The 24,930-nt window shown below is 34.9% G+C and overlaps 3 protein-coding genes across 3 annotated transcripts; 2 read left to right on the top strand and 1 right to left on the bottom strand.

Annotated features, from left to right (window-relative positions):
• The first annotated feature begins 4,402 nt into the window (after positions 1-4,402).
• 128up (GTP-binding protein 128up) lies at positions 4,403-11,313 on the top strand. The gene is made up of 8 exons (XM_069847614.1): positions 4,403-4,617; positions 4,703-4,868; positions 5,948-6,078; positions 7,118-7,357; positions 7,442-7,610; positions 9,105-9,234; positions 10,014-10,136; positions 10,868-11,313. Exons 1-8 carry the CDS (start codon positions 4,576-4,578, stop codon positions 10,968-10,970), a joined length of 1,104 nt encoding a protein of 367 aa, XP_069703715.1. The 5' UTR covers positions 4,403-4,575; the 3' UTR covers positions 10,971-11,313.
• A 2,734-nt stretch (positions 11,314-14,047) lies between these two features.
• Positions 14,048-18,832, bottom strand: mRpS23 (mitochondrial ribosomal protein S23). Its single transcript, XM_069847616.1, has 3 exons — positions 18,675-18,832; positions 17,488-17,649; positions 14,048-14,563 (listed from the first exon to the last, which is right to left on the bottom strand). The coding sequence occupies exons 1-3, from the start codon at positions 18,716-18,718 to the stop codon at positions 14,275-14,277; spliced, it is 495 nt and encodes a 164-aa protein (XP_069703717.1). The 5' UTR covers positions 18,719-18,832; the 3' UTR covers positions 14,048-14,274.
• Positions 18,833-19,378: 546 nt separating this feature from the next.
• On the top strand, positions 19,379-24,622 carry nero (deoxyhypusine hydroxylase nero). Its single transcript, XM_069847615.1, has 3 exons — positions 19,379-19,786; positions 19,906-20,226; positions 24,178-24,622. Exons 1-3 carry the CDS (start codon positions 19,507-19,509, stop codon positions 24,480-24,482), a joined length of 906 nt encoding a protein of 301 aa, XP_069703716.1. The 5' UTR covers positions 19,379-19,506; the 3' UTR covers positions 24,483-24,622.
• Positions 24,623-24,930: the final 308 nt, after the last annotated feature.

Raw genomic sequence — 24,930 nt, 5'->3', positions numbered from 1 at the left:
AGAAATACTTACTTACTTACTTACAAATGGCTTTTAAGGAACCCGAAGGTTCATTGCCGCCCTCACATAAGCCCGCCAGCGGTCCCTATCCTGTGCAAGATTAATCCAGTCTCTATCATCATACCCCACCTCCCTCAAATCCATTTTAATATTATCCTCCCATCTACGTCTCGGCCTCCCTAAAGGTCTTTTTCCCTCCGGTCTCCCAACTAACACTCTATATGCATTTCTGGATTCGCCCATACGTGCTACATGCCCTGCCCATCTCAAACGTCTGGATTTAATGTTCCTAATTATGTCAGGTGAAGAATACAATGCGTGCAGTTCTGTGTTGTGTAACTTTCTCCATTCTCCTGTAACTTCATCCCGCTTAGCCCCAAATATTTTCCTTAGCACCTTATTCTCAAACACCCTGAACCTATGTTCCTCTCTCAGAGTGAGAGTCCAAGTTTCACAACCATACAGAAGAACCGGTAATATAACTGTTTTATAAATTCTAACTTTCAGATTTTTGGACAGCAGACTGGATGATAAGAGCTTCTCAACCGAATAATAACACGCATTTCCCATATTTATTCTGCGTTTAATTTCCTCCCGAGTGTCATTTATATTTGTTACTGTTGCTCCAAGATATTTGGATTTTTCCACCTCTTCGAAGGATAAATCTCCAATTTTTATATTTCCATTTCGTACAATATTCTGGTCACGAGACATAATCATATACTTTGTCTTTTCGGGATTTACTTCCAAACCGATCGCTCTACTTGCTTCGAGTAAAATTTCCGTGTTTTCCCTAATCGTTTGTGTATTTTCTCCTAACATATTCACGTCATCCGCATAGACAAGAAGCTGATGTAACCCGTTCAATTCCAAACCCTGCCTGTTATCCTGAACTTTCCTAATGGCATATTCTAGAGCGAAGTTAAAAAGTAAAGGTGATAGTGCATCCATGTAGAAATACTACAAAACAATAATAAGATAGGCTGTACCTAAATAAATAATAAAGTTGAAATTTTAACTTTTCATAAAACAAAATAACCTTTAAAATATAAAATTGTAATATTTATTTTAAAACTTACTCTCTCCTTGTTCTATTATTTATTATTTTAATTACAAAATTTCAGAGTGAAATTCCATCTTCATAAATCTTACTTCGTTACTGTTCATTGAACACGTAAATTTAAATTTTATTTATGCCGTGTTCTATTACACATAATCAGTTCTTTCACTGAGAATATTACTCCTACTCTATTACATGACTCTCAAATAAAAATATTGTTCACCTGATCCTTTCTAACATTCGGCTTAACAACTGCAATATTTTTCGACTAACTTACATGTGATTCATTTTAGGTTCACGAGCAGGATGTGATCTGAAGGCCATTCGCGTGTTACTCTCAACAGAAATCAGTATTAAAATAATAATGTCAATGAATGAATAAAAGTAATTTGTATACTGTATTTTCTATTTTGCAATTTAAAATTAAATGTTATTACAGGAAGCATTTTTGACAGCCCAAACCTAATAGCTTCACAATATCAACAACACGTGTGGACAACAAGACGGATCCCTATCGTATATTAAAGCCACTACAAAAACTTTATGAAATACCTAAGCCTGTCTGATACTGTTTCCCCCTCCAACTCGCTTGAAGAAGTGCAGACCCTAAGAATCCATAAACCTGCCTGCCGTGGAAACATTTATCTGCTATGAACCAAGAATAACAAAGTACGTCCTTCGCTGTAGCTCAAGTTGTGATTCTGTTTCCTACTATGATTACGCGATAAATGAAATGATTTGTTACTTACTTAAGAATACGTGATAAATGAAATGATTTGTTTCTTACTTAAGACTGTGTGACTGCAACCTGTGTATATTTTTGTGTGACTTTACTTTGTTTATAGTGTTTTTTTTTCTTTTTATTTCTGTTATTGTATTTGTATTTCTGGTGGTGTGGAAGATAAGGCCTGATGGCCTTAACTACACCAGAATAAATAAATAAATAAATAAGATTGCGCGGTAAATGAAATGATTTGTTTCTGGGTATTTTACATAGGGAAATTCCTTCGTACGACAATAAGAGAAACAATAGAGCACCATGTCCAAAGTCAAGGCATCTCGGATGTGACTGAATGTGAAAAGTTAAATACAAAGGGTACCTCATAGTTTTCAAAGCCGAGATCCCGTACACGTAACTGGGTAGTGCCACTGCTTCTAATTTTTGGCAGGGCGTTCTGGTAAGGCAATTTCTATTTCGGAACAGCGCAACATGAGTATGATGATAATTAATTGAGATATTCCATGAAACGTGGAAGGATTAAAAACTTTCCTAAGGATAATCTCAGATGACACACTGAAGAAACAAGATGTACTGATACGAAAATGTAAGTAAGCTGTACTAGTCATACTCAGCACGTAATTTTTGGAACTCAAGGTGTGAAGGGACGGCCAATAGGTGGGACTTCATGCTTTTTGAAGCCATGTATAGGCCAGGTATGAGTACCGCGAAGATAACGCCATAATTCGGATAAATAAAATGACAATAGGCATATATACACCACCTCAAAGACGGACTAAAGATATAATAGAAATAATTATGAGTGCACTCAATTCACAGTCACCAAAGAAAACGATAGTTGGGGATTTTAATTACTGTAGGATAGGATAAATATTCTTAGTCTTAAGAGTCGAGACAGTACTAACGCTGATGAAAGAGGAAGGTTTTGGACTTTTCAACAGACCGGAAGATAAAACGTACTATGCACATAACGGATGTAGTACATTTAACTTAATTTTCTATAGAGGAGAGAATATTACTGTACAAACGGAACAACATGTTTTTGTTTTACTTATTATGTATATATTATTATGTAAAAGATAATAAATTGGTGGATGTGTACGGAGACATTTTTACTGGCTATAGATCTTAAAACCCCAAAAATTTGTGTTAAGGAATGTTCGATTGTGCATGATTATGTAAATAAGAATTCATGTCACTATATGCCACTTCAATTATCGCATTATCTTAAGTAAGAAACATTTTATTTCGTTTATCATATTATTTTAAAATAAGAAACAAAATCATTTTATTTATCACGTTATCTTCATTAAGGATCAAAATCATTCCATTTATCGCGTTATTTTTAGTAAGAAATAAAATAATTTAAATTATTGCTTTATCTTCAGTAAAGAACAAACTAACTTAATTTATCACGTAATCTTAAGTAAGACATAAATTATTTCATTTACCGCGCAATCTTAAGTAAGAAACAACTCATTTCATTTACCGCGCAATCTTAAGTAAGAAACAACTCATTTCATTTACCGCGCAATCTTATTTATTTATGCCGGGGGCCTCCTTGACTATTCGAGTTACCCAAGGTCATGTTACCATGATTTTGTTAGCCTTCTTTCTGTTGGTTACTTTATTCCAGGTCTCTTCCACATCGCAGTTATCTTCTTCTTTGTTACTTTCCGTTTCCTTTTCAGGGTTCTTTTCCGCATTGTCATATTTTTCTTGTCTCCTAACATTTGTCTTGGGGCTTGGTTTTGGTTTTCTGGGCGCGTTTTGCCTTGAGACTGGACGATTTGGTTTCTTTGATTACAGTTGGTCGCCGATCCTTTTCTTTTTGATTTTGACAAGAGTCACGCTCACACTTTCCAAAATATGTTCTTTGGGCTCATTACTGGTTTTGTTTTATACCTTAACTAGTTCTTCTGTCTGTAATTTGTGTGGTCTTCTTGATTTCCGCTTTTGTTTCTTTCATTCAGTCCGGAGGCGAGGAGTTTATTCCATAAGTGTCGAACAGATGGCGACACTTATTACAAAGCCAAATCAGCCGACCTTCATTGAATGTTAGGGCCTTGGATTCTGTCGCGTTCAGAGATAACCATTTCTGCTATATAGTACCAGAGTTAGCAGTTTCCATCGCATTGTACAGTGTCTTCGTTTACGAAGATTTTGTCACAGCTAGGGCAGTTCTCGTGTTTGCAATAGCAATATTTCCTACCATGTTATTCTCTTGTGCCGTTACTTGAATTTTCTTGAACTTCTGTCGGCGGAGGCTCTTAGATCATGGTTATTCCCCTTTTTGTAGTTATTCGTCTGTGACTTCCCAAAATGGCGGTATCCTACCTATTGTCACGTGTTTCAGGTCCTAGGACTCTCCTGATGTTTTATTTTCCCATTCACTAACATCTGTGCTTGTGACTCAAGCTTGCTGCTACTTTTAAGCAGACGTGTTTTCGCGAAAACACTATCTTTAATACATAGCCTACGTACTTCTAACTTTTACACCCACCGCTTTCAGACATCTGTACCGGAACAGGAACTTCACTTGCGTGCTGTGTTTATTTTTGTATCATCGATAAGTATCGAAATCGAATCGATTCAAGAATCAAGATAGCCATACATGTGGTGATGGTGGAAGTGGTGGAAGTACACGTTGGAAATATGCATTAATTTGCTGTTATTAAACACCTGTAATGAAATTTATCGGTTTAATACGCTCTTAACTCACAGTTGAACTATATACATAACTTCAGACTAGTTGGTACAGTATTATTACATCAAGATGAGTACAATATTGGATAAAATTGCAGCTATAGAAGCTGAGGTAAGTTATGTTTTGAAAATCCTCAATTGTTCTTCATTGTTTTTTTTTATATATGTGGTATAACGTTTATTGTTCTTATCCTCAGATGGCCCGAACACAGAAAAATAAAGCAACAGCAGGTCATCTTGGCCTTTTGAAAGCTCGACTGGCCAAATTGCGACGAGAGCTAATTACTCCTAAAGGGGGAGGCGGGGGCACAGGTGAAGGATTTGATGTTGCCAAAACTGGTGATGCACGCATTGGTTTTGTAGGTAACCAAATATTGTTTTGCCTTGTCGGCAGTTTTAAGCAAAGCAAATCAAAGAATCAAATGTCAAATAGGTTATGTCACTCTCTCTTAAATGTTACAAATGTAACATTGAAGTTGAATTTTTACCGGCGTTTTTTTTTTTTTTTTATTTCATAATTTCACATATTTTCTCTGAGATATGTAATCATATTCTTAAAAAGGTAACACTCACTTTTATCAAACAGTAAAAGTATTTGGAAAAATATGAAAGAATGATGCAACTAAGCTCTTACAAGGTGTCGAATACTGCATAGTATAACATAGGGAGTGGATGGGTGACGTATGTTAAATGCGCATACTATAGTAGGTGACGGGAACCAGCCGCTACACCGTTCTTTTAGATTATGGAAAGTATTTCTTACTTTTTCAAATATATGGGTATAAAATAATAAACAAATGAAAATTTTAGTCTTCGAGACTTTGAGAAGCAGTGTAGTGTATACCACTGTTTCTCACTCAAACATGGAAATAATAGTCGAAAATATGTGACTGGATAATGTAATTCCGGTAAATATTATTTTGTCTTTCCTAACCATTTCCAGAACAGATAACCCGTCTTCATAAAATAGGCCTACCATGTTTTTCTAAGTTTCGGAAGTTTAATAAGTCTAAGTACAGTAGGCTACAAGGTTATACCCAGGTAAATAAAAGGATAAAAATGAGAAGCAGAATGAGGAGACAAAGAAAAGGTAATTACCTAGTTAACGAAGCTCAATTTGGCCGACCTGTTTACAGAATAAATTATGAGGACTTGCCCCACCTCTCTTTAACCATGTACAAGCTAACCTAATTACTGTGTAACTATTAAGTAGCTCATTCTTGATATCACAACTATAAGTCGGCAACGTGAACTTGATAAGTATCTGAAAAAAACTCATTATTATTCCCTTCATTGCAATTAATGCATTTCCACATATAAATTATTCTTGCTTCCAGGCTAGTACTTTTCATAACTAAAGGAAAAATTCCATTCAACCAAGGTTTACTGGCCAGGAAACATATAGAGTCTACTTTTAAATAGAGTTTTAAATTGCTTTGTAGGTTTTCCATCTGTCGGAAAGTCAACACTACTCAGTACCCTAGCTGGTGTATATTCGGAAGTTGCTGCCTATGAGTTTACAACCCTGACAACAGTACCTGGTTGTATCAAGTATAAAGGTGCAAAAATTCAAGTAAGACTTCACTTTCTGCTACAGAATTTAACAGATTAAGATGCCTTATTAGGGTTCCAGATATCCACTCACCATGGATGAATTATCACAGATGCCGAGGAGATTTTCAGTTTTGTTCATAATATATATATAAAATATAATTTTTATTTTCTTTCTCTATCTAGTTAACATCTATAACATATGTAAATAAGCTAAACAGATACTGTGGACAAGTTGTATTTCTGGAGTCTGGCTTAACATTCTGTCATATAGATGCGTGTGATCCAAGTTACTTTTCTATCAGAAATTCTCATGAAGTCAGTCCTGATGGCTCAGAATGGTAATAATTAATGAAACGGGTGTGAAGATAATTCAGAGTTGCAGAAATGGATTGTTTTTTTTAGAAATATTATGTCATTATACAAAGAATTATCTTGTGTGGAATCAAGATATACTGCTAAATATTTTTAGCGCCAGTATTTTAAATAAAGTGCTTTCATATTCTTAGCATGATTTATAACATGCCCATATTTCGACTTATATTTATTTCATACTAGATGACATAGTGAGATCCTCTTGACAAGGAAGCCAGTATAATATTAGGCCTGCACTTGAGAAAAGACGTAACATCATACTGACAATAGACAAATATTCATAACTAGGCATGATTCAAACTTATAATTGTAACTCAAACTTGCTCTTGGATCTTTGAATATATTATGCTTGGTTGTAAAATAGTGGTTTTAACATCTTCATTGCTTATTAAGTTATTACCCATGAAACGCATCTTAAGAGTCTCTAACTATACCACCCAATAATAGTTGCTTCGTCAGTGACAAGTGATGATTAGAGCAGAGTTCTTTGTGCTCTTGCTTCTCTTTGTAGATTCTTAATGCCATAAAAAAATGTATGAATTTGAAAGATGAAAGCCATCAGCATTAAGCTGAGATTTCGAAACAGTTAATAACATTGTAGCTTACGAAACCAAATACAGTATAATATCCAATGCCTTTATTGTCTTTTTTACTTATGTGTTATTTTTATTCTTGCCTATTTACAGTTGCTGGATCTGCCAGGAATCATTGAAGGAGCCAAGGATGGTAAAGGCAGAGGCCGACAAGTAATTGCCGTGGCAAGAACTTGTAGCTTAATTTTTATCGTCTTGGATGTGCTAAAACCTTTACAGCACAAGAAACTGATTGAACATGAGTTGGAAGGGTTTGGTTTGCGTCTCAACAAATCCCCACCAAACATTGTTTTCCGAAAGAAAGACAAGGGTGGTGTAAACTTACAGAGCTTGGTAATGAGCCTTTGTTATCTAAATAATATGGATTACTTTACTTTATTTTACATTGTTTCTATTAAGATCATTTGTTTATGGTAGGTTCCACAATCGGAGCTTGATCTGGATACAGTGAAGTCAATCTTATCAGAGTATCGTATCCATAATGCAGACATTACCTTGAGATATGATGCAACAAGTGATGATTTGATTGATGTCATTGAAGGAAATCGCATATACGTCCCCTGTATCTACTTACTCAATAAAATTGGTAAGAAAAAATGCTATTTGACTTTCTTATGATATAAAGCATAAGTACAGAGTCATTATTATACGAGTATATTAGGATCAATTCCACGGCATATACATTCCTGGCAAGAAAACAGACATTTGCCAGGAAATTGTTTGCTGTAGTGGTGGGCCAAGACTCTTACTTAAAGCAGGTAATGGAAATGTCTCTTTCTCAAACAAGCAGCATATCTCGTAAATATGCTCTCACCTAAACTCGGCAGCAGGCATTCATGCTCGATGTTATTTTTCAGTTTCTGTACTGTGTGAGGATTACAGAGAAACTTACGTTCTTCTGTAGCCAAATAATGCACCACAGTTGTAACCTTACACACTAGGACGTGTTTAGTGATTACATATTTGGATAGAAAGCAAGGCATATACAAGTGGAATGAACAAGTTCACATTTTAAGGGAAAGCTGGTAGACAGATGCCTCCAAAGCATGTTGCTGTATCGTCACGAAGATGCAGGATGCTATACAGTCGGTCCTGATGTGTAGTAACAACTTAGTAATATGATGCTACGGAAAATCAAATTAGAGATGACATATTACATTACCTGATATCAAAAAAATTGTTCTTGAAATGTCATTGTCTAAAAGCAATCTTTCATTTTCACTGTCTAAAGTTTGGGACAGATAAGGTTATAGTTTTTATTTAGGACTTGGTTTATCTGACAAGTGTCCTGCGCCGTGACATCGTGGTCTAATGCATCCTGCCTAGGACTCGTGTTACGGAATGCACGCTGGTTCCAGTCCTCATGGGGGAAGAAATTTTCTCATGAAATTTCGGCCTGTGTATGGGACCAATGCTCACCCAGTATCGTGATGTACTTGGGGAGCTACGATAGGTAGTGAAATCCAGTTATGAAAGCCAGCTATAATTGCTGGGGGGGGGGGGGGGGGGATCACCGTGCTAACCACACGATACCTCCATTCTGGTTGGATGATCGTCCACCTCTGCTTCGGCATATGGACATGGGTCCAGCAGCCAGCTGGTCGGCCATGGTCCTTCATGGGCTGTCATGCCTTGGATTATTATTATTATTTGACAAGTAAGAATATGAAACATCAGAGTTTGAACTTGAAAAGTTATGATATGTTATTTGAAATTATTAGAAAGTTCGAATATTCGATCTAGAAAGGAGAAAAAAACTTTTTGTTGAGAAGAGATATAGAGCATACTCTCTCAGTTGTAGTAAATGTTGAAGTAAACGTGAATTAGATTCAAACTTTGAAATGTGGTATGTATAATGATAGCTTATCAGGAGGTACATTCATTCACTCATTAACACCATACACAAATTGACATATGCCTGTAAATTAATTGTTTAATAACTACTGCATAGATGTGTAAATAATAGAATATATATATATATATATATATATATATATATATATATATAATACATTTTTATCATGTATGAACATTTAAAACTATTAGCAATCTAAATTATTAATGCGGTATTGTTTTCTAGATCAAATCAGCATCGAGGAGTTGGATATTATTTACAAGATTCCACATTGTGTTCCCATTTCTGCCCATCACAAATGGAATTTCGATGACCTCCTTGAGAAAATGTGGGAATATCTGAAGTTGGTGCGCATGTATGTATCAGTATACATTTTTCATGCAGTAATATTTTACATTTTTCACTACACTACCGGTCAAAATTTTTTGATCACCTATCACAACTATGGATTTGTGGTTAAAACAGGAATTTCGTTTTGAATATTCTATCATACCATAATGCTAGAGAGAGAAAAATATTTATTTTGTTGGTCTACTTTAGTTTTTCCGATGTGTTTGTACATTGAAACAAAAGTTGTTGTTGTTTTCTAATGCCAGGCATTTGACAATAAAGTCATTTGACCTCTTGCACTCCAATATTTTTCAAAGATATTATCATGACTAGCCACTGAAGCACAGATTTTGAGGTGTTCCGAATCCATTTCTTGGTTTGAGTTGCACAATGGGCAGTTAGGGGACTGATATATTCCAATTCTATGCAGGTGTTTGGACAAACAATCATGGCCTGTTGCCAATCTAAATGCAGCTACAGACGATTTTCGTGGTAAATCGGGAATTAACTGTGGATTTTGATGCAGAGAGTTCCATTTTTTCCTTTGGGATTGAGTTATCATATTTTGTTTGTTGAAGTCTAAGTATGTAGATTTAATAAATCTCTTCACAGAGTAATACATAGATTTAGTAACAGGTCTGTAAGTAGCAGTGCTGCCCTTCTTTGCTAAAGCATCCACATTCTCGTTTCCCAGGATTCCACAATGGGATGGTATCCATTGGAACACAACTCTGGAGTTGAAACAAAAGTATATAGTTGTTTTCAATTGACCAGTAGTGTAAATTAATTTGTCACTTGTTTCAGCTATACTAAACCCAAGGGACAACTTCCAGACTATGAATCACCTGTCGTTTTGCATTCGGAAAGACTAAGTGTTGAAGACTTTTGTAATAAATTACATCGGAGCATAGCAAAGGAGTTTAAATAGTAAGTAAAATTAGGTATTGATTTATTCTAAAACAAAATGGCTGCACAAGTTTTCAGTAGGATAGAATTTCTAATTATTTCCTAGTTTAATAAAAAAAAAAAGAATGTAGTCTTAGCTGTATTTCTTGCAATACTTGAATTATTATGTAAATAATTCATATTAAAAGATAAGTGATTTTACATCGAATAATAATTTTGCATATACACTTCAAATATATTTAGGCCTATATCATCTGTTTATTTATTTGTGCTATATATTTCCGTGTTCGAATCTAATATTAGCCATAAAGTTTAAGCTGGTTGGCATGACATGTTAAAAACCTTTTCCTTTTCAAAGAATTTAGCTTCATATAAACTAACTTTTTCTTTGTGCAGTGTTAGAGACCAGCTTACACACACATAGAAATGTATGTAGGTCTAAATGCATTACAAAACTGGTATCCTTAAAAAGTTGTTGGAATAATTAATTATTGTAAATGAAGCCACAACATGTAGTTCAATTCATAATATTTATTGAAACAATACGTAAATTTCTTTCGCAATGTTTTGAAATCATAATATAATATAGCCTTGTTTGTTTCTGTTCTGTTCATCTGTTCACGTATTCCGTATTGATATTTGTAAAAGTTTTATCAAGAGTTTAAAAGAAATATATTGCTGCTAACTTTTAGATGAGAAACTGAATATTTACCTCTGTATGCTATCATAATATGTAATATTTATTATTCTAGTGCTCTGGTATGGGGGTCCTCAGTGAAGCATCAGCCACAGAAAGTTGGAAAAGATCACGTCTTGCATGATGAGGACGTGGTGCAAATTGTGAAAAAAGTGTGATTGTTTCAAGAGAAGATGTGGAGGCTTCTTGAGTTCAGCACAATGGACTAAGAGTCTCAACTCTGCAAAGTCGATGCCTCTGTTTGCCTCATGTTGTGTAACAATCATGGCACTAATACCTTCAGTTGATACATAAAAGATAATTATTTCTTTTTCATGTAATTGTGAATTGTTTGGGGTCTAAATGTATGCATGGGACAGAATCTTCAGACTTGCAGAAAGGGCATTGACTACTGTGTAGCCACGCAATCCCAGAGTGACTGACTATGCTTATGGGTTAAATGGAAAATGAATGAACATACCGGTAACTCATGTTGTGAAGTAATAAAAACTTATAACCGAAGTTTAGTTTTATTACCTTATTTCATTCCCAGAACTAACCTCTCATCCTCATCCATTTTATAATTTCTTTAGTCCAGATTTATATGCACTAAATGTTAAGAATGACACCGAGTGTAGTTGAGTGGATGTGGTATCGGTTAAGAGGGTTCACAAGACTATGAAATGTAATAGAGAACTAATCACAAAAATTAGACATGTATGTATCCATTGTCTAACCACTTCACTTTACATGATTCGGGTTTCGCATATAGCGGATGGATGACAGGAATGGTTGGCTCAGTTGGTATAGTGCTGGCCTTCTATGCCCGAGGTTACGGGTTCGATCCCGGACCAGGTCGATGGTATTAAGTATGCTTAAATGCGACAGGCTCATGTCAGTAGATTTACTGGCATGTAAAAGAACTCATGCAGGACAAAATTCTGGCACATTGGCGACGCTGATATAATCTCGGCAGTTGCGAGCATCTTTAAATAAAACAACATTATTATTATTATGACAGGACTGTGACCTATTTAAAAGTTGCACACCACTTCGGCGGGCCATGATGTGTGCCTGTTGAGAGTTCTGTCGTGTATTAGGGTGAGTGTAAGTGTTCGTGTAGTGTATGGAATGGGTGATTATTAGGACTGGGTTTTTTATGACCTAAAAATCTCCAAAATGTGCAGTATAAAATATGCACTTATGACCTAAAAATTCCAGAAATATGCACTATAACATAAAAAATTATTACCTAACAATATTATTATTAAGTAATAATTTCAGTTGTAAAATAAATTAGTAAATCAATTTATGACAATGAACTATTTAAGAATAAAATGCACCCAAGAAGCAAGCTAATGAATAGAATTTGATATTGTAGTATACTTTTAGTGCGGTTTTAGGCATAATAGCTCGACTTTATTGATCAAATTTTTTGTATTCGACAGATATTGGAGAAAAAATGAGAGTATAAGGGTACAGTACATCATTATTCATAGATTTCAAAAAGGCATATGACTCTTAAGAGAGAAGTTTTATATAACATTCTTATTGAATTTGGTATTCCCAAGAAACTAGTTTGATTAATTAAAACGTGTCTCAGTGAAACTTACAGCATAATCCATATAGGCCAGCTTCTGTCTGATGCTTTTCCAATTCACTGCGGACTAAAGCAAGAAGATGCACTATCACCTTTACTTTTTAACTTCGCTCTAGAATATGTCATTAGGAAAGTTGTGGATAACAGAGAGGGTTTGGAATTGAAAGGGTTACATCAGCTTCTTGTTTATGCGGATGACATGAATATGTTAGGAGAAAATCCACGAATGATTAGGGGAAAAAACAGAAATTTTACTTGAAGCAAGTAAAGCGATAGGTTTGGAAGTAAATTCCGAAAAGACTAAGTATAATGCTCATGTCTCGTGACCAGAATATTGTACGAAATGGAAACATAAAAATTGGAGATTTATCCTTCAAAGAGGTGGAAAAATTCAGATATCTTGGAGCAACAGTAACAAATATAAATGACACTCGGGGGGGCCGGGGGGGGGGGATTAAACGCAGAATAAATATGGGAAATGCCTGTTATTATTTGGTTGAGAAGCCAAAAAATCTTAAAGTTAGAATTTATAAATCAGTTATATTACCAGTTGTTCTGTATGGTTGTGAAACTTGGACTCTCACTTTGAGAAAGGAACAGAGATTAAGGATATTTGAGAATAAGGTTCTTATGAAAATATTTAGGGCTAAGAGGGATGAAGTTACAGGAGAATGGAGAAAGTTACACAAAACAGAACTGCACGCATTGTATTCTTCACCTGACATAATTAGGAACATTAAATCCAGACATTTGAGATGGGCAGGGCATGTAGCACGTATGGACGAAACCAAAAATGTATATAGAATGTTAGTTGGGAGGCCGAGACATAGATGGGAGGATAATATTAAACTGGATTTGAGGGAGGTGGGATATGATGGTAGAGCCTGGATTAATCTTGCTCAGGATAGGGACCAATGGTGGGCATATGTGAGGATGGCAATGAACCTGCGGGTTCCTTAAAAGCCACTTATACGTATGTATGCTTTTTGTTTTATTAAAATTATAAATAGTTGGCGTATGCTATGATTTTTTCACATGCTTCTTTTTTTTTATGAATCCTGAGTTGCAATGTACAATGACGACCTCATGCAAATTTTCAAATAATGATTTCCTATTTTCAGCCAACAACGCCTTGTATTTCGAAAAACGTCTTTCTACTTCAGTTAACACAGGAGGAGCATATTTAAAATGGGCAATATCAATTGAATCTAATTCTGAGTCATTAAGAGAAAAATTTTCACCCAACAAAATCATTGAAATGGAACACAATGTATGATACCTTTTGTTTTTTTCTAACACTTTTATTTTGATTTTCAAAATGTACGGGGGATACTATAGGTGATGGGGTCCTATAGCCGAGTAAATACAGTGTGCTATAGTTGTCAGCTGTCATGAGCAGATTCGTACAGGACAGTTTTTTTTTTTTCAATTACTTTGGCAAAAACAGGCTACTCTATCTTTAGAAAGCAAATATACTTTCCAACACAATACTGCTCTTGAACACTCAGCAGTATGTGTTGGGTAATTCTGGCTAACAAGCTAATTACTATCCCTCAAACCATCTTATTCGTCAGAACTTGCTCCCTGTGAGATTTTTCTTTTTTATTGATAAGGAACACATTTCAAAGACTATGAAGACGTCTATAACAACATATAGCAGATTTACGAGATACATTTATTCTACATGAAATTCAAGGAAAGCAATACAAAGAACTGCTTTGAAGGGGACCAGAGTCCTGTTCAGCAATAATCTGTGTACAAAGTCTAAGTTGCGATCTTGTCTGACCTCGAGTAATCATATAATGAACAAGAGAATACAACATGTTCTGTTTAGTGTACATTCTTGCTATTTTATTTTGAAAAGCTACAGTATTATTATAACACTAATCTTTAAAAATGTCTTTTATATCAACATTCGCTTCCCTTTTTTTAGCTTCTTGAAAAGATGAAGCTATACTCGTTGTTTCTGCTTTATGAACATCTTCTTTATCACTTGCAGCAATCTTTTCAGCATTCATTAAATCAACTGCTTCTGAATATAACTTCTCTTCTGGCGTTTTACCTTCATCTTTCAGTCTGTTATAAACTGAAATAAATCTCTGTGTCTGTGTTTGTGATTGTTGATCAGATAAATTAACAGAAGGCAAAGACTTCTGTTGCTTGTGAAAACTCCTGAAACGAGTAAAAGAAAAAAAAAGTTGTAAATAACCTTAACAGAAATGAAAAGAAGATGACTCCAATGGTTCATGAACTGTGCACAATACTTGGATATTTCAACTTTTAGTTCAAAAAATACGTCTCCATTTTGGAGCTCCTTACTGTATAAAGCGGGCTTATGTGAGGGCGGCAATGAACCTCTGGGTTCCTTAAAAAGCCAGTAAATAAGTAAGTACTTTACCACTCCATACTTACAAATTACCAATGAAGTTTCATGACTGTGTTCCACAAACGTACTAGTATTTGTAACTTACTAGTGAATTGTCAAGTATTCTCTATGAATGAAATACGGTAGGACTAATACATACATGTGTTAATGTGTTTTAAATATATTTATTTCATAATATTACGACATATTTTGATAAATATGTGCTATAGAATATCCTTTCTTGCTTCCATTTCCTTCAAAAGAAACAATTTCAGCTCCTTTGACACCATTTCAATTTTGCAGTGTTTGTAATTTCGTAATAATTAAATTTGGAGATGAAGATCGTTATTAGTGAATCTGTTGGCTAATATGGGAAACTATCAAGGAGCTTTATGTGGGGATCGCAGAAGAAGAAGAAGAAGAAGAAGAAGAAGAAGAAGAAGAAGAAGAAGAAGACGATGATAATAAGGAAGTAAACTTTTCACTATTAAAGAAAGTCTGTCTTGTTGATAAAAAGTTCCGAAATATTAGATATTTCAACAGCTACAGCAAGATTCAAAACATATAAACCTTGCATAACATTCAACACTGTGAAAGTATATTGTGATGTAACTGATGGTACTTGTATTATAACGGAAACAATAAAGGCTAGATGAAGTCAGTCCACTATTTTCTATTTCCGAGATTCTGTTACAAACTTAAAACATGTGTACTGTATACTATTTTTTGTACGATCATATTTTTAGAATTGCAAATACTAAATAATTGTTATGATATATTTTGCACTGAAAACATAGAGTACTTTTTTTTTTGTAAAGGATTTTCCTTATTGTTTTGTTTTATCAAGCCCAAGGAAAATGACAAAGAATCAGGATGTGTAGCATTCTTAGCAAATCAAACTGTATTATGCAAATATAGTATTCGTAGACCAATGTCAGCTTTATTTTGAATGTACTCATTATTACTGAATATCAGAAATACAGAGAACTCTATTTCACCCATAGATGTATTAGAGTTGTAGGGTTTAACAATTTAAGATATATACACTATTGGGTTAGTAGACCAATATTAGAATTTAGCAAATACATTATTTACAAAAGATGGAAAATGTTTACAGCTGTGCTTATTTACAAATAGTCAGAGTTAGACTTATTTAAGTATACATTAACATGTATCTTTCACACAAGGACAAGGGGCAGTGAAACAAAAGATGTCTCACAGACTGTAGAAGATATAATTGCCAAAAATAAATTGTCAAAATAAAATTTGGTTTTAGATACTTAGAAGATAGTGGAAAAAATAGGTTTCCTGTAGTACTCCCCTTGTCACTTTCTCACCAATTTTGATCCCATTTTTCAATAATATGTTTTCATATTTGGTTCTTCACAAACAAGAAGGGCCTTAATGTGTAACAAATGTGGAGATTTGAAACAGCAGCCAGCTTTGCCAATTCAACTGCTCTCCTATTTCCACTATTTCCAATGTGCTCTCACCTTTGAGAGGAAAATTATGATTTGGACTTTCAGTAATTAGATGTCCAATTTCAAAGCAAGCGAGTACAAATTATATTTGTCCTCAACAGCCTATTGAGCTGATTTACAATAATTTCCTAAGGAAGCACTGGTTTATTTGCAGTACTCATCGTGCAACAGAGTAATATTAACATAGCCTGCTGATCCAAAGCTATGCTCAGATGTGGGCTCATTTCCTACTTAGGCTGATTATCTCATTAGGTCTTTTCCGAGGTTTTCCCAAACTGTAAAGCAAATATCAGGCAATTTCATGGCGAATCTTCAGCCTCATCTTCCCAAATACCATCTTGCTATCACCAATCCGACACTAATAACCTAGATGATATAGTGTTAAATAACCGACTAAAAATAAATTATCATCAGCTAACACACTGGTCTTCCACCCAGGTAGCCTGGGTTCGATCCCCAGTTAGGTCGTGATGGAATTTGTGGTGGACAAAGCAGACATTGCAGAGCTTTTTCTTGAGGTATTCTCACATCTCTCTTTCATTTCACCAATACTCTTCAGTTCCCCTTCATTTCATCTATCATCCTCAATAGTTAAAAATAGGCAGGGGTGAAGCCTTGGGGGTAGCTCAGATTTTCAATTCTGATATGGGAAAAGCTCAGGACTCTGGCCCTTATCTGGTACTCGTCTGGGAAATGGAACCTGTCAAGGTTGAGGCAGAATGGCCCTCCTGTCAGCATTGGATTCATGAATTTTCATTTCATTTATTATATTCCATAGATCTTACAAGAGCAATGAAGTTTTAAGATGTGGAACAAGTCAAAATTTTACAATATTACAATTACAAGTTTTACCATTTTTACAGTTTTACAATTTGTTACAATTTTCTGCGATTTTTTACAATATTTTGGCGAGATGTAGTGAGATGAGGTGAGGTCCGAGGATTCGCCAAAAGATTACCCAGCATTTGCCTTTTGGTTGGGGAAAACCTCGGAAAAAACCCAACCAGGTAATCAGACCAAAGGGGTGAAATGAAGTGAGGCCGAGGACTCACCACTCAGCCCACTCGTTTAACCCGATACAATCATCGCATATGGGGCGCACAATGTGCCACTGTAAATCTAAGTGTATGGATCAGTCCTGGGTCCAGCCCTCATAAAAACAAAGTCATACCAATATTATCACCACTGTAATAGGCCTAATACTTAAATTGGGTTGAAAAGTGACTGTGTTAAATAATAATTAAACTTACGCTCTAATTATATCTTCAGGGTAAAATATATTCCTTATAGGAATATCTGGTGCTGGGCGATCAAATCTTGGCTCATATTTCGGGGGAAATGCTTTGTAGACATCATACCATATAGGTTTGTCTTCCTCTCTTAAAGCACCAGATCTGAGGAGGCCTTTTATCCTGCAAAATAATAAACTTCATTAGAACTGTGACTCAAATTTATATCGTACAACTCTTTAAACCACAGAAGTTAGTATCTTTCTACCATTGCCGGAGGTAACAATTTAGGCCTGCACCAAAACGGATCATATGAAAATTGGATGGGGAGTTTGATAATGGCGTAAAGTCCCCCGATACTAGTCAAAGGTAATATACGACAATAATTTCATGATTTAACACTGCGAAGTTATAAACGTTGTTAATTTAACAAGTTTAATAATACCATGTCATTAGTGAAAAAAAAAAGAAGACAGCCTTAGAGAAAAATAAGTTACCTACAAATTTCATCCCATTCATATTATTTTCCTTTTGCTACATGTTACTGTATTTCAGCCGACCAGAGAATGTCTTACTTGTTTTACAGTTACCACCATCCAGAGCAATTGCAATGTCGCCAGTTATGCCTGTATCGACAAGTAAATACACTCAAAGAGAACTGAAGAAGGTACCAGTATGTATGTATAGTCAGCAGTCCGACGACTGGTTGGAATCTCACAAGTGACACCAATAAAGCACCACTCGTGAGGCAACTAAACCAGGAGAAGGAAGTAGTGCTGTTGGTAATTTGACAACATAATAAGCTGCCCAGGCAACCTAAACCAATACACTTCAGGAAATAATTGCAGTAATGAGATCACTGCTTTCTCATTCACAGAGTTAAGTTCGAAGCTAAGTAACTAAGAGCATCTGTCTTCCACCTACCAACTTTCAAATGATTACATATGATAAAAGATTAGTTTTTATTACCTATTATAATTTTTGTAAATTTACAGACGTAACTATAATATCATCAAATATATAACATGTAGTGCAGAATAAGGACATGACATTCAACATTATTGCATTTCCGTACTGAATTACAATACATTAACCTAACTTTAATACAGTGAGGAAACCGTATACTAAAATGTTTCCTTAAACTTTAAACATCACACTACCCACATAAGTATTGTTATTTCATCGACAGAACAGCATCCTAATAATACCTAGAAAATATTGTTCCAACTTTCTCCAATCGACTGCTTGCCATTTTTTAACATAATTTTATTACTATTAGATATTAATTATACACATGAATTAACACCATCGTCGCCACTCGCCAAATCAATGATCGATATCACATACATAAAGTCGACTTCTCCGACTACAGCAGGAATCGCGTGCGAAGAGTCGACCCTAGATACACGTGTTTTGTTTTGAGTTGAGAGGATTAAAAAGAGCAACATTTTGAGCTTCAGAAATGCTGGTTACAATAAATAACAATGCGGGTGATTACATTTTAAACATAGATATATTAATATAATGGAGAGATGTAACGAAGTTTTTTGAAATTCATTCTATTCAATCATTTTTACAATGATATTGTAAAATTGAGCAACTTCTGCACAATTTTACAGCGGGTTTCCAGCAATCGAGTTGGCGACATTGCCTTATTGTGCGGCACCAGGCAGAGTCGCCAATTTCGCGGTTTTCTCGCTAAATTTTTGTGTGTTAGTTTAGCGAGTAAAATATAAGAAATTTGTGTCATATCACATCATATCATATAGCTGATGTAAGAGTTTAGCGGAATTTCTTAGTACACTGTGGCAAAAAACTTCATTTTACATTGATAAAGCTATTTACCGACTTCTACACCATTAGTTTTTAAAAATTGTGTTGTCGACACTGCACTAAGCTGAGCACACGTGGGGCGTAATTCGGCTCTGTTTCAATATGGTGTCAATGTGACGTTTGTTTTAGTGTGTCTGGTCGTTGGAAGAAAATAGTCGTATAACTCGAGTGTTATTATTAAAAAGTATATAGTTTCGTCACATAACAATGCCTGTTACAACAGAGGGCAAAATTGAAGCAATTGGTCGTGTGCTAAATGACCAAAGCAGACCTCTGAAAGAAAGATTTCGAGCCCTATTTACTTTACGAAATCTTGGGGGTCCCGTCGCAATTAAATGTATCCAGCAATGTTTCGGAGATCCCTCGGCTTTGCTGAAACACGAACTCGCATACTGCTTAGGTCAAATGCAAGATTCGAGAGCTGTACCTGTTCTGATAAATATTTTGAAAGACAAAAGACAAGAACCTATGGTGAGACACGAGGCAGGTTAGTAGAAATGCACAATTCTCCAATAACTCGCCATAAAATGGTTACTTATAACAGAGTTGGAGCCTTAGTCGCTGCGCTTTACTAATAGACCAGTTACATTTTAAATATTGTTTCAGGTGAAGCTTTGGGAGCAATAGCATCTAAAGAGGTTAAGGAAGTTCTTGAAAAATATGCAAACGATGATGTAATAGAAGTTGCAGAAACTTGCCAGCTAGCACTGGGTAGAATCACATGGCTGACAGAACTAGCAGCATTAGAGAATTTGCCAGAGAACCCTTATGCTTCAGTAGATCCTGCACCACCATCACAGGAAACAGACGTATCCACATTGAAACGAATTTTGCTGGACGAAAATCAGTCTTTGTTCGAGAGATATAGAGCTATGTTCTCTCTGAGAAACTTAAACACACCAGAAAGTATAGTTGCACTTGGCGAGGGTAGGTATAAGTTCCTGCTGGAAGATAACTTTGCACATTTTATCATATGCAGGGTTAAAATTCAAAATAATAGCATAATTAAATGGAATGTTCAGGGAAAGGGTTTGGGTTTTTCAGATACGGGATTCATGAGCTGTAAAATATCCTTACTTTGTTGCAGGGGGAAACAATAGATCTTTTTATTCAACAAACCAGTTACCAAACATGGTTGCTGCAGAGTCAGCAAGGATGGTCACTATTTCCTAGTAATGCACTTTTAAGTGTAAATGAATTACTTCTTACTGCCAAATTGCCTTCGTAATGTTGGCTGCCTTGACAATTCCTGATACAGTAAATTTTGTTTCAATATATGGGTTGGCTTCATTTCCTCCTACTTTTCAAGAGAGTTGGGAAAATTTTATAAAATTATCCTTTTAATCATAATTTCCACCACCATCTCTTATTGCACAATATATTCTCAAAAGTAGTATACAATAATTGTTTTATATAGACAGAAACTTCTATTATTACCAGTTTGTTTATTATTCTTATAAAGTGTTTTAAGTTGAGAAATCTGAAATAGTGATAAAATGGACTGAAGAAATTAGTTAACGATTACAGGTTTGTTCAGAATTTGGTAAAATAAATTACAAAATAGAGAATATAATAGAATGAATTCAACTTCCAAAATCGATATCAGAAAAGATTTCTTCTACCGAACTCATGAACACAGAACTTAATTAAGTCTACCATAATTTATTTACAGAAGTTCCTTTATAAACAGATATACGGTATAAAACCTATAAACTTACAAATTAAAAACATTACTGCAGTACAGATGTTGCAGACACAGTGTAGCAATTAACTTCAACAAAATACACAGAAAAGGATGAGATTTTAGACCTGTATTTAAATTTAATATCTCCAACGTTTCAGAACTACTTACAGCTTCGTTCATCAGGGTAATATAAAATGCCATTGTCCCGCTCCCGCTCTGTACAAGGTGTCCAAGAATGGTATCCAGTAAAAGAAAAATAAGTATTTATTTCAGTGAGAAATTGAACTTTCGGATAAGTAACACAAATAACTATATTACGGATTTATTATTAATTTGTCCTACAGAATAATCTCTGTAATGTTGACAATTAATATTTGAGGAGAAAAATTCGCTCCGGCGCAGGGGATCGAACCCAGGTCCTTTGTTCTACGTACCAAGCGCTCTGACCACTGAGCTACGCTCTGGTGGTCCCAGTACAGGTAAAATTCAAAGGCAAAGGGTTTGTTGAATGAAATGCAGGGTTGTTCACTTCTCAACACTGCTAACATTTGACAGTAATTGTCTTACAACTTAAGGTGATTCACTTCTGTATACCGTACTGTTAAAATTGTCTTGCAACTTACATTGCTTCTCAATACCAAATCCTATTTTCAATGCTCAGAAAATTTAACAAGCAAAAAATGTTATAGGGAACATACAAAAATAAAAACACATAAAACTGAGACTCTATATTCTGTTAAACACACCCAGTATGAGTTTCTGTTTCCGCATTGGACAGGTTCCACTTAATACAGGTTATTTTATATATATATATATATATATATATATATATATGAACGTAAATTCCACGGTATAGTCGGAGGCACCGATTTTGGCAGATGACCTCGATGACATTTCCAGTAGGCGAGCCAATATTGTTTCTGTAAGCTGCGAGAATGAGATGCGATAACATTCTGAGTCGTTCATATTTTCATAACAGCAGCTCATATCAATTATCCTTATTATGAAACACACCACGGTACAGTCCTACTCAAAGAATATCTTTAATAAATGTAAATGACTTCCGTTCGCAATGATTTTACAATACGTTTCCTACATTTTCTAAATTAAATTAATTCTTAATTAAAAGGAAAATTCTACCCTTACCAGATCAATATACAAGATTTGTCCAGTAATAATCTAGGGATCGTCTACTGGTGGTGCGACAATTCAAGTTAATAAAATTACGAAATTGTGAATAGAACAGAGAAGAAAGCATTTTAAAATATTCGAAATCGTACAAAATATCGGAGAAACCAATTTTCCCTGCACAAATTGCACCAATTGAAAAATATAATTACCATTCACAATAAATACTGTATTTTATGGATTCTAAAAAGTTGTTTATTAATCTAGATGATGACTATACTAAATTCCAGCACAACATTCATTCAGAATATGTATAAATTACACTTTGGATTTTACTAAATGTATAGGCCTACTATCAAAAGGTGTTACATACCCCCTTAAATACTGTACATGTGTTACCTGTGCGATATCCGATGTTTAATTTTTTAAAATATAATTCATAGTACTGAAACTGCCATATTGAATTCGCACAAATTGTATTATTCGTAATTTTCGTCTCGAAAACCCCTAAGATATCTAATTTAATTTTTCACCCATTTTTGTCCCACTCCACCATTTTAGGGACAAAGTTGGACTAAATAATACCTTATTCGTATTCTGTGATCGCAAAGATCCCCAGATATCGACTTTCATCGAGATCGGATGACATGAGATTTCTCACTCCCTTCTGACTTTTCATCAGTACCTTAGGATATGGTATTTAAAAAATCTAAGAATGTTTAACCAATATTGTAGAGAGTAACCTTCACTTTAAATTTTACGTCTCTAGTTAAACATAGTTAAGTGAATTTTTAAAATCGTCGACTTCTTTCTCTCTCCTCTCTGCTCGGAAGTAAAAAAATAAATAAATAAATAAAATTAAAAAAAAGTTATTTCAAGGGAGTAACCTACATGAAATTGAATTTTTTTACTTTTCTTATACATTTTAGAAACAATTCTGAGATATGAGATGAATAATCTAACCCAATTTTATGAGTGAATCTTTGTATTAAATTTAAAGGCTGCACGTCTGCTGGTTATACAAAATAAATCGGTATAATTATTTTGATTATTACTGCCTCCCATTTTCCATCCCTTAATGTTCGTATTTCGTAAAACTCAGTCTTATCTATTGACTAAGGATTAACATATTTCCATATACATATATATATTTCCATATATATAACAGATTATATTTCCATTTCGTACAATATTCTGGTCACGAAACATAATCATATACTTTGTCTTTTCGGGATTTACCACCAAACCTATCGCTTTATTTGCTTCAAGTAAAATTTCCGTGTTTTCCATAATCGTTTGTGGAGTTTTTCCTAACATATTCACGTCTTCCGCATAGACAAAAAGCTGATGTAATCCGTTCAATTCCAAACCCTCTCTGTTATCCTGAACTTTCCTAATGGCATATTCTAGAGCGAAGTTAAAAAGTAAAGGTGATAGTGCATCTCCTTGCTTTAGCCCGCGGTGAATTGGAAAAGCATCAGATAGAAACTGGCCTATACGGACTCTGCTGTAAGTTTCATTGAGACACATTTTAATTAATCGAACAAGTTTCTTGGGAATACCAAAGACACATATAGACTACTGTAATATATGTTTAGTTTTTGGAGGTGTCTGTCCAGAGTGCACAAATACTCGGGCGTGCATGTTTACTCTTATGTCCTACCCATTCCACTGCGACAGAGATAACAACCGATCTTGCAGCGGTTAGAACTCGCTCTCCAGATCGCAATAAGAAAATCCATCTGCCAAAATCCCTGGCGCGACCTATACCATGGAATTTTTCCTTTAAGGCAAGGTTCCCGTTTAGTGCAGGTTCTGTTATGGACAGGTTTCACTGTAACTGATAGTACAAATTTGAAGAGAAAATTTCGAAACATTTACAATAAAGTTAAATTGACACTTATTTTCATTTTATTGGACATTATTCTCGGATACTTTGATGATGGAACCCATAAACAATTGTGGAATGTTGGAGATTTGAAATACATGGTGTGAAATCCGAAACTTTTCTTTCAAGCAGTCACTGTGGAAGCTTAAAATTTCATAACAAGATTTATCTTATGCAGGTTTGAAAGCAGGCAGTGCACTCTTCCGCCATGAAGTGGCATTTGTGCTGGGTCAGCTCCAGCATGACACCAGCATCCCTTATCTACAAGAATCTCTAGAAGATACTGCAGAGAACGAGATGGTGCGCCATGAATGTGCAGAGGCTCTGGGAGCCATTGCGTCACCAGTTTGTTTCGAAATTCTGAAGAAATATCTCGAGGACGAGAAGCGAGTAGTGAAAGAGAGCTGTGAAATAGCATTGGACATGTGTGAATACGAGAACAGCCCAGAGTTTCAGTATGCAAATACTTTACTACAAGTGTAAATGATAAACAGAACTATAGAGTCTATAGGAGTTAAAATTTTGTCAGGATATTTGATTGTGTAATATGAAAGTAATAAAATGTAAAATTCTGCAAACCAATACACAACTCAGCTATCACAATAAAGTTCAGTGTTTATTTTTTCTTTCTTTTAATATCAATTCGAAAATTAGGTTCTTTGAAGTGTACTTTTAACTTTCCAGACTTTTGCAGCATATTTAGATTTTTAAATTTAAAATATGTGAAAAGACCATATAGCAATAAAATATTACTTCTGCTGAATTACGAATATTCATTTAAACATTCCAACTTATGGTATGTACCGTATTTACTCGAATATAATATGCACTCCAATATTCTTGGGCAGAATTATCTGATTTTTTTTCGAAGTTTTTCTTCAACTCACTTAAGGACAAATGATGGGCATCTTGCAGGCCTTTGGTTCTCAGA

The sequence above is a fragment of the Periplaneta americana genome, chromosome 15 (assembly GCF_040183065.1).
Source record: "Periplaneta americana isolate PAMFEO1 chromosome 15, P.americana_PAMFEO1_priV1, whole genome shotgun sequence".
Lineage (NCBI taxonomy): Eukaryota > Metazoa > Arthropoda > Insecta > Blattodea > Blattidae > Periplaneta > Periplaneta americana.
This window is presented reverse-complemented; position numbering and strand designations above follow the sequence as displayed.